General features: G+C 38.5%; 1 protein-coding gene across 2 annotated transcripts; it reads right to left on the reverse strand.

The window, feature by feature from the left end:
* Nucleotides 1–400: 400 nt before the first annotated feature.
* C14H5orf24 (chromosome 14 C5orf24 homolog) lies at nt 401–10,158 on the reverse strand. Of its 2 annotated transcripts, XM_005599410.4 has the most exons (3): nt 9,809–10,158; nt 4,476–4,905; nt 401–2,795 (listed from the first exon to the last, which is right to left on the reverse strand). In XM_005599410.4, the coding sequence occupies exons 2-3, from the start codon at nt 4,900–4,902 to the stop codon at nt 2,755–2,757; spliced, it is 468 nt and encodes a 155-aa protein (XP_005599467.1). In that variant the 5' UTR covers nt 4,903–4,905; nt 9,809–10,158; the 3' UTR covers nt 401–2,754. The 2 variants fall into 2 exon arrangements, with proteins under 2 accessions (XP_005599467.1, XP_001504429.1); XM_001504379.6 differs by having other exon boundaries at nt 401–4,905.
* Between the last annotated feature and the right edge of the window lie 330 nt (nt 10,159–10,488).

Raw genomic sequence — 10,488 nt, forward strand, 5'->3', positions numbered from 1 at the left:
TTTCTTTTTATATCTCCAATATCTGACCGTTATGAAATATGCACACGCTGCTCTCCCTAAGATTAACAAAAACACACCCGCCATGTTTCATATCTGAATTTCTTAAATTAAAAGGATCAATCATGCTTAAATTTAAACATAAGCCTTTAGTAGAACTGTTAGCCTGATGTATCTTAATAATGGGAAAGAAATGCAAAGAGAATGAGACCCATTTATAAGTTAGGATTTTAAATTACAAATATATAAATATTACTATTTTGAGAAAAACAAGAGAGTACAGAGGGCAGAATTCAGAAGGCACAACCCAAGAAAAATACAAGATTCACTGTCATGAAAAAGGTTTACCATTTACTATTCCCCTACTTGAAAAATACGCTAAGAAATAAAGTAGTTAACATGGTTGGTTTTAAAGTAATGACTTTATTAATAAATATACATCCATATGATGATGTAGATACAAATCATGAACACTACTCCATTCCCATACACATAATTGCACACGAGTAGCTCAAGTTCATGGACGTGAAAACATACACAGTATCTATTCAGACTTTTTACAGCAGAGGACAGCGTGCTTATATCAGTTAATTGGTAATTATTTTCTCTGTAATTATCTGTGGAAAAAGGAAAGTGTGAAACTTAAAGAATCAAAGTGGTCTGATTACTATAAATCACACACTTGATTTACTACAGCATTAAATTTTCTGAAAATTAAATACATTATATGTGGAGAGCACAGATTTATCTACTTGGGGAGAGAAGGGGGAAAAAGCAAAGAAAAGATTTAGATACATCCTAGAGTTTAACAGCGTATAGTTAAGCTATAATAAAAACAAAAATCATAATAGCATCAAAATATTTTATGTCCGAGGAAAAAAACATTTTGAAGTGTTGTGAATTCTTATATTTTACTAAAAAGGGATCATAAAATTTTACTGCATATAGAGACAATGACCAACAGAGTAGCAGTTACGGTCAATAACCCCTGAATTGTTCTTTTAAAGCTTCTTAGAATATAAAGGAGAAGTTTTTATTTTTTTTCCTTTAGTTCGTACACTGGTTTTTCTTACACTGGATGGATCACTTTTAACCTAATAAATAGATCCAGATAATTTTTTTCCTCCTTAACTCAAAGAAACTCTATTCTCATTTCATGAAAATATACATGTAAATTCCACAAATATCACTTTGGAATGAATATTACTTTAATAGATGTTTCTTTTAAAAAATAAATAAAAAATATAAAGAATTTTCTAGTCTAATTGAAACACTGATTTTAAAAATGTCCCCAAATATTAAAAATTAATCAGATACTTATGTTCTTCCATTATATTGTGCCAGTATTTTTTTAATATCCAGTGCAAAACTCCAAAGATAGTATCAAAATCATCCCATACTAAAGATTAGTTATGCAAGGTTGTATCTGTCAAAAAAGGAAAATTTCATTTCTATTAGCTCCTTATTTGTTAATATGATAAGAATAATAAATAAGGCATGTTAAAATATTTTTTAAAGGAAAAAAGTAAAGCAAACTTACTTGAATAGCAGATCATTTTCTGACCAACAGTTTTAATATAGAATAGTGAAACCTATTTTGTGAAGAACAGAATTACACAATATAAAATTAGCAATTTACCTTTCAAGAAACAATCATACAGTGGGAAGAAAAGGCCAGTTTCCCCCAACTGATTATATTAAAGTATAGGCAATTGTTTAACATGCTATTTCAGTGTTTATCATGACAAGAGACAGTGTTACAAAAGATGCACAATGTAGTCTTCAGATTATAGAGAAGTAAAAATATTTTCTATTTTAAGACTTCATTCATGTTATCACTTAGGTGTCTTTCTCTTCAGCATGGCACCAATAAACTGTTCACAAGGAGAAAAGGAAGTGGAATCAGGAGATGTTCACCAGTCTACAGATCTAATACTCAAGGTAACTGTTCACATGAACAGAAAATTCAGCTTTCTAAATGATGTTATCCAGTCACAACTGTAGCCACTTGCCCTCTTTTTTTCCTGGGATATAGCTCCTGATATTAATAAACACTGTTATGAATATACTTCCTTTAGGTGATTTCACCATTTCATTAACTTGTATACAAAATTCATTATACAATAATACACCTGCTTTATCTTCTGACACACAGCACAGCACCACTGAGTAGATGTGCTGGAGGATGGGAAAAGGGGGAGGGGAACGGACGTAGGAAAGGGCAGGGAGAAAGGGAAGGGTGTGTATAACAAAACCAGGAATGAAAATAAACTGAAAGGGATACATCAAATGGACATACTATAAAACACAAAATGCAACCAAATCTTAACAGTGGTATATATTATTCTAAGGCAGAACATTTAATTAAACAACAGTTTTCAGGAAATCAAGAGGATTTCTAAGCAGCCAACTGCTAAACACCATCTTAAGAAACACCTAAATGACAGATAGATAATACAAGTGGATAGATGAACATATGAATAAAAATGTAAGCATTTGTGTGTGTCAGAAGTTATACTGTTCTGAGTAAATTATTAGAAATTTTATATTTTAAGCTTCTGCAAGAAGAAACTCTTGTAGCAATTTAGCTGCCAGAATGTTACAACCAATCATGTAGTCATCCAACATTGCTCTCTATGGTTTGTGCAAAGCTAAAATTGTTGAGGTCACTGTCTTAGATGCCAGTGCACACACAGTCCCCACATACAATGCAACACCTCTTACTGTAAAGAGCAGCATAAAGTCCAGCTCATTGTGTCAGGCATCACTGGAACACCTGAAGGCTTGCTGCTTTTTTCCTGATAAAAAAGGTACGAAACATGACATCCATTTGCAATCAGAGTTTGCATTAACTGAGAGCAAGCCCAAACAACACAATATGCACCCTTTTAAAATTTTAATTATTTTAAAAGTTTTTAGGTCCTGCAAATCTACATTATAATCTCAAAGGCATTTAAAATCGCAAATACACACATTGTAACTTTAAAGTTCAGTGGAATTTTTTTTCAAATCCAAAGTTTACAATAGTTTTATTTAGAACAGACTCAGAATAAATAAAATGTATATTAACAAGGAATATTACTTTCAGAAATGGGGGAAGAGAGATTTCCCTCTGTCCCTACTCTACATATCTATCCAATAATTTTTTTCTTTTCTATCTATCTTGCTTCTAAAGCAAATATTGTTGGGAAAAATTTTCTTTTGGATGAAGTGGTCTCACTGGAGACACAATTAGATTTTTAATTATGCTAACAAACATATTTTTTACATGTTTCATGCATAGATGTATTCCTATATATTTCTTAATTATTTGGGTTCTGACAGAAAACTGCACTTTGTTTAGACCAGTTTTACAGTCTACCATTCATTTTGTGTCCTTTGGTAGATATAAACCTGAAACCACAGTAAGTGCTAATGCAATGGGACAATTTTTCAGAAAAAACTAAAAACGAACAACATTAATAAATGTTTTAAGTATATGGAAGGTAAAATGTAGTGACTATAGCTACATGCAGACCTTAGGAATGTTTATTTTTCTATTATATTAAATATGCTATTCTCAGAATGCATTGTATTTCACCAAAAATGTAATGTGCAGTGTTTATAAAAAAGTTTAATTTTCTTGTAAATATGAATTGCTTGTAGTGTTTGGTATATATGCTCTTAGGCAATTAAAATATATACAACCTATCAATGCTGAAAGGCAAACACTGAAGAATTCTTTTAAGAATAATGGTTAAATCAATTAATGTCATGTAGATCAATAAATAAGAAGCTGCCTAAACCTAGAACATTAAAAATAAGACCTTTAATATCTGAAGTCTATGTAAATGCCAAAGCATACAAATATGTGTCCTATCTCATGAAAACAAATGTTACAAAAACTCACAGCCATTACCTCAAGTAATCCTGAATCATTAGTTTGCTTTGTTCCATCAGTTAAAAATACCTTAGATATTATCTTTATTATATTATAGGCTTACTTCACAAACTAATATGTATAATGGTTTTATTTGTTTAGCACATTAAGCATCTATTTAGAATGGCCCAAAAGTAGTAATGAAATATGAGAGACAACCATAATTCTAAAGGAAAAGCAAAAATGATTTAGTTAGGTGTTACATTTTAACCTATGTACAAACTGAATGACACTGCTCATGCCCTGAGTGCATCTGTCAGCATATGGCAGTTTCTGAGCAAAAGCAGGAAAAAAAATCAAACAGGAAAACAAATTTGGAAAGCCCAGGCCATAAAAGCATGTATGTCAAAATAAAACCAAGAAGCTTTGGGATTATTCACCATCTTCCTTCTAAACCTGGCCCTCCTTTCCTGCCTCATTCACTCATTGGGTGGCTTGACTTCACTGCTGGTTTCCTCTACCCCGTGAACTGCTCTGCCATGCATCATGGGGTAAGGGAAAGCAGCAGTGCCGCAGCCATAACCAAGATCGGCAAGACGGGACAGAGCTTTAATGCTACCTGGAGGTCTCCCTGGGCTGACTTTGTATCCCGCAGCTTTAGTTGTACCCAAAGGTCTGCCTGGACTTGTCTTAAATCCAGCCGCTTTGGTGGTTCCCAGGGGTCTGCCTGTGCTGGTCCGGTATCCTGCTGATTTGGTCGTTCCTGAAGGCCGGCCACGCTTACCAGATCGGTTGAGATTTTTCTTTTTCTTTAGTTCATCTTTTATCTCTATGCTTCTACCACTTGTAGTCTGCAAGTGTGTTTCATTTAATGGGTCTTGCCTCTGACAAGCCATTGGTTTGTGGCTGACTGTGTGGCTGTATTTGCTTTGCTGGGAGGAATATATGTCAAACTGATCAGCAGCTCTCATGGCATCTTCACTGAGGCAGGAAGGCTTGCCAGGCCCACAGAAAGCCGGATTACTGCTGGCAACTGGATGCATCATTTTCTACCAAAAATAAAAGACAAATGTGAATAAATACACATATACAAATATCTATCTGTATGACAGCATTCGGTGGGAAAATAGTCTGTCTTCCAAGTACTACGCAAGCTACCTAAAATTAAGCTGACAGGCAGGAATCCAGATCACTTATAAACTAACACACATCAGCAGATTCAAAGATGCTTGTTTTTTTCAATTCGATCACAGGTAGGGACAAATGCCATTGGAGATAACTATAATATTAATTTAGTAGCCATAATGTTCTCTGCTTAGGAACTAGAAAAAGTGTATAAGTAGAAAGTAAATCTGTTATATTTTGTAGGCTTTTTCCTTCTATATTACTAAACCCCAGAAGGATAACAATAAAGACAAGAATTCTTAATGACTTGATTCTTTTTTTTTAAGTTTGCCTAACATTCTTAGAATGTCTCCATTTGGCCTTTTATTATATTTCTCACATGTATACTTCTGATCTGACCACAATTTCCACAAAATAGACACTTCCTCATCGTTATCATAATTTATTATTTATACAGAATCCTGAGTGTATGCTACACTTTACAAAAGATAGAATGTGCCAAGCAAAGAACACAATCTCTCGGCCCAAGGTACCACTCCCTTCAAACTACCCCCACCAAACAGGAGGCAGTACCAGTATAAAGGGTAAACAAAGCTTTCCATTAGCTAAAATGAGTGAACATTTTATACAAGCAATTGAGACTTACACTTCAAAAATATGGGGAACAATCATAATAAAATATTTGCTATTTTGAAGGTATGGCTATCAAGACAAAAAGCTGAATGTACGACACTGCTTTCTCCCTTGATCATAAATATGGTGTGGATCTTTTCCCCTTACAAGAGCCCTGTGACTTATTAAAAACAGTCCAAAGCCTCTGTTTTATCTGTGAGGACATCACTGTAATTTTTTTTCTCTTTATACAAGATGTATAAACACCACAACAAGCCAGCCCTAAACAGCACTATTGTTTAAACACATAGAAAATGAGAGTTTATAGGCTATAGTATTATATTTCACTGAGATAAGAAAGATAAAGACTCAGGTTCCAATTCAGATTTGGAAAAAGAGTCATAAATGTGTATTAAGGTCTAGCCCCAAGTTGTGAAGATGTTAGCCTCTACCCTTCATACATGTGAAATTGCACCAAAACTCAGTTACAAAAATAGTTACTCCCAGAAGCTAAGAACAGATAATTAATGCGAGCCAAAACCACTGTAAATTTATTTCAGTTTATAAAAGTAAAAGGAAATGGGAATCAAGTCATAGAATTGAATTCTGTTAAATTACTAAATATATGCTGAGAATCAACAGATACAGAACTATTGGCCAGCTGGCTTAGAAGTCTTAACTAGGAAGGAAAAACACCTACAATGAGAAGCTACTTGTTTACGGCAGAAGCCTTACAGACTTGGGAACATAAAATAAGACTGAGCTAAACACAAATATTAAAAGGAGTAATTCTTCACTCATTCCCCAAGAATATAATGAGAACAAAGTTATGAATTATTACTTCACTAGCTCAAATTCTAATTTCAGATGAGAAATAAGGAGAGATCACCAAGATGTGTTCCAAGTGTAATAATATTAGCCAAAAGTTAACAGTTTTGAGTATTTTCTATGTGCCAGGTAATAAGACTGGCACTCTGCACATTACCTGATTTAATCCTCACCACAACTCTATGAGGAACATACTATTATTAGTTCTGTTTTACACAAACTGAGACATGGACTTTAAGCAACTTGCCAAGGTCACACATTAGGAAATGGTAAAGCCAAATACGAATTCAGGCACACTAACTTCAGAACCAACAATTTCAGTATAGAGTACAACTGTATATCAGACTTTCCCAACAGCAGCACTATCACTTGGGTCAGACAGTTCTTTGTTGTGGGAGGCTGTCCTGTGCATTCTGAGATGCTCAGCAGCATCCCTGGCTTCTACCCACTAGATGTCAGTAGCTACACCCTCCTTTTCCTCCTCCCAGTTTGTGACAAACCAAAATTTCTCCAGACATTGCCAGATATTCCTTGGGGGGGAAAAATCCACTCCCCACCATGAGAATCACTCGGCTATACTAAAATGAAAACACAAGACCAGATTTAAAATATTCCTGCTTAAGTTTTTATTCCCCTCTTTAACTCCTACCTCTCCAAATAGCCACAAAATCTTTCTATTGATAACGTCTACAAAGTCAAACAGATTTGTTTTCCAAACTGAAGAAAAGCCAGTGTTGAGATTTGTGAAGGGACCGACCACAGTACTCTCCCCTTTAAGTTATAAACTAATTGAGAAATATACACAGGAATTAGATAGGAATCAAAACACTAGTTTATTGCCAGGAAAGGTGAACTAGAGACCACATGCAAACACAAAGAGAAACAGACTCAGACCTTTGAGCAGAAGATTATAAGAGAAAAAGTTATCCCTTTTCAATTTTATTATTCAATATAATCACCCTGCTGGTAAGTTCTAACAAAAAAAGTAGAAAAGTAGAAGTTCTCTTCCACAGGTAGCACAGTCGGCAAAGGAAGAAAATGTTTCTTCCCACCATCTGTTTCAATGCTTTATAGTTCATGCCTTTCAAGTTCCTTTCACTAACTTACCAAAACCTTCCCTCTGGACCTTACTTTCCTTAACTTTGTTTTCTCTTAATATATCAGAACATTTACCATCTATTAGCACTCAGGATATACAGTCTCAGCTTACATTACGTTAGGCTTTTAGAGGCAAGATGCTGTCATATATCCCTTACTCAGACAACAAGCAACATTAAAAAAACCAGACCATTAAAAGTAGATCTGCAATTAAAAAAAAAATGCACCCATCTCCATTTCCTTTAATCTTCTCCAGTAACTTATGCATTTGGTTTGTATTATGTTAATTTACTTCTGACATAGTGCACATTTATTGAGGGCCAACTCCATGCAATACACTGTTCTAAGCACTAGGACACAAAAGAGATGGGAGTAAAGCAGTTTATTCCAATGGAAAGACAGTGAGACACTGACTTAACATTTCTAAAGGGCAAGTCTTCTATACGTTCTACATTTTCCTTCCCTGCTACTGCCAAGAAATCAGTACAGTATTCTGCTTACTCAATAACTAATTAACAAGCTGGACAAGAAATTTACTATGACAGTTACCCACGTAAATAGTTAACTAAAAAAGAAAACAGAGCTAAAACCAATTCTTTTTTTTTTTTTTTTTGAGGAAGATTAGCCTGAGCTAACTGCTGCCAATCCTCTTTTTGCTGAGGAAGACTGGCTCTGAGCTAACATCCATGCCCATCTTCCTCTATTTTATACGTGGGACGCCTACCACAGCATGGCTTTTTGCCAAGCGGTGCCATGTCCGCACCTGGGATCCGAACTGGCGAACCCCAGGCCTCTGAGAAGCGGAACATGTGCACTTAACCGCTGCGCAATCCGACCGGCCATTAAAACCAATTCTGTTCTACTTTTAGATTTCAACTTTTTAAGATGGGAATCAGCAGCATTAGATCCTTGTATGCATAATCATCATATATATATACGCGCAGGATATACATGTTTGTATGCAGTATTTACAAATACGAGCATGAATCCTACACTTAAGAATGCCTCCCTATTCCCACTTCACGGCCTGTCAGCTACTTGTTCCTTCTTGAAAGATTCTCCCCATACAGAGTCCACTGAAAGTATACAGTCCACACTTCTTAAGAGTCAGAACGAATACAGTTCTAGAAAGTTCGGACTGAATGAAAGCCAGGAGTTACAGACTGTGTAGACTACCGAAGGTTCAATGAATACACAGGGGTCAACTAAGAGCTTCTATACATTTTAACTATGCCTAAATTAGAGTTTTTAAAGCATACGCTAAAACTTGCCATCCTGAAGTTGTTTTACTGTGTTTAATCCCTAGAGACTTCCTGTGAGCCGTTCTTTAGGAAGTAATTCCTTTCCCTTCTCTTGAATGTGGCAGTCATCACTGCCAACATAAAGAACTATTTTTAGCAACTTCACAAGGCATTCACGAAGCTTCTAAACATGGGGAAAAAAATCTTCCTCTCAAGAAATCTTAAGTTCTGCTCTCTTCCAAAGATCAAACCACATAATTCTCAGAGATTTATTTCGGGTCATCTGGCTTGTGACAATTATACAGAATCATATACGATGCTATAATTCTAAATCAAAGTCCACTTGTGACCCACCTCCATCACTCAGAAAGTCTATTCAGCAAAGGCCGAAACAAACGCCAGGAGCCACGCATCCTGCCCCACCACGGAAAGTTTTGATACCAGGACAGAACATAAATAACGGCCTTCTTTGTCTTCTTTCTACTCCTTAATTGCGCCCCACGGCGCAGTTTACCCGCTGCCAGAATCCTCATTTGACACGAAGCGTTCAGAAATGTACCAGTGGTTGTGCCCGGAAGCGATTATTAACATATTAGCAAGAACAACTTTGCAGAAGATACACGCCCACATCAGAAAGGGCTGTGTACCCTCCCAGAGTCCAAATTCCTGGCCGCTGGCCGCGCACTCGGAGTCCAGCAAGCTGCAGAAGTCCGCCGGCCACTCCATCCAGACGTGCATCTGGAAGCCGGCAGGCTTCAGTTTAAAGGGGGGAGGCCAACCTCCCCGAGGAAAGAAGGGTGACCCCTCCCCCGCCGCAGGAGGAATTTCCCCCCAGTAATGGCTCCGCGTCGGGGGAAGAGCAGGCTACGTCCGGGGCGCCTCCTCTCGCTCCGGGCTAGGCCAGAGCCCCTCCTCATGCGCGGCTCGGAGACCCCTCTCACCAACTGGCAAGGCCCCCGCTCTCACCGCCTCCTTGCCTTCTCCACGAGCGCCCGCCGCCCCGACTCCGCTCCCAGCCGGGCTGACAAGCCCCCGCGCGCCCACCTACCTCCGCCGCTAGTATCCCGGCCCCTCAGTGCGCCCAGGGGCTGCCCATCGGCTGGGAATCTCACGCTGGCGCCGCTCCCTTCCCAGCCCGCCGCCTCTGCACTACGCGGAGAAGAGCCCAAGACACAGGGGCAGAGGGCGAGGCCGGCGGCGGCAAGACGGCCGCTGGCTCCTAGCTCCGGCCACGGCCACCGCTCAGGGTCTCACCCCGGGCACAGGAGGAAGAGGCCGTCACAGCCCTGTACTGCGAGGGGCGGCGTGCGCGAGCTCGCGAGGACCGCGCACGCGCACGCACATCGCGAGACGCAATCTCCCGCTCACGCAAGCTTGGGAAGGGTAGCCCGGGGAGCCGGGCTGCGCTTGCGCGGCGTGGGCACGGGCAGGACGCGGGCCTGAGGCCTGTGCTGGTCACGCCGTGGTGCAGACAGTGCCCTGTAGCTGGGCTGGAGGAAGCCACCAAAGGGCGAATAACTTCCTAACTAACGTGTAGTGATTTTTCTACCCCAATTCTGTGATGTTAGAACTGCTACTGACCCCATTTCTTAGAACTAATAAATGATAAGAGTCAGGATTTGAACCCAGCAACCTCGTTCCAGAAACTTTTAATCGCAGTTGGCAAAAAGATTTATTAATGCCTTACTGTGCTAGGTGCTGCCCAAAGCATGTTAAAAGGACTCAGCC

The sequence above is a fragment of the Equus caballus genome, chromosome 14, assembly GCF_041296265.1.
Source record: "Equus caballus isolate H_3958 breed thoroughbred chromosome 14, TB-T2T, whole genome shotgun sequence".
In the NCBI taxonomy this organism is placed as follows: Eukaryota; Metazoa; Chordata; class Mammalia; order Perissodactyla; family Equidae; genus Equus; species Equus caballus.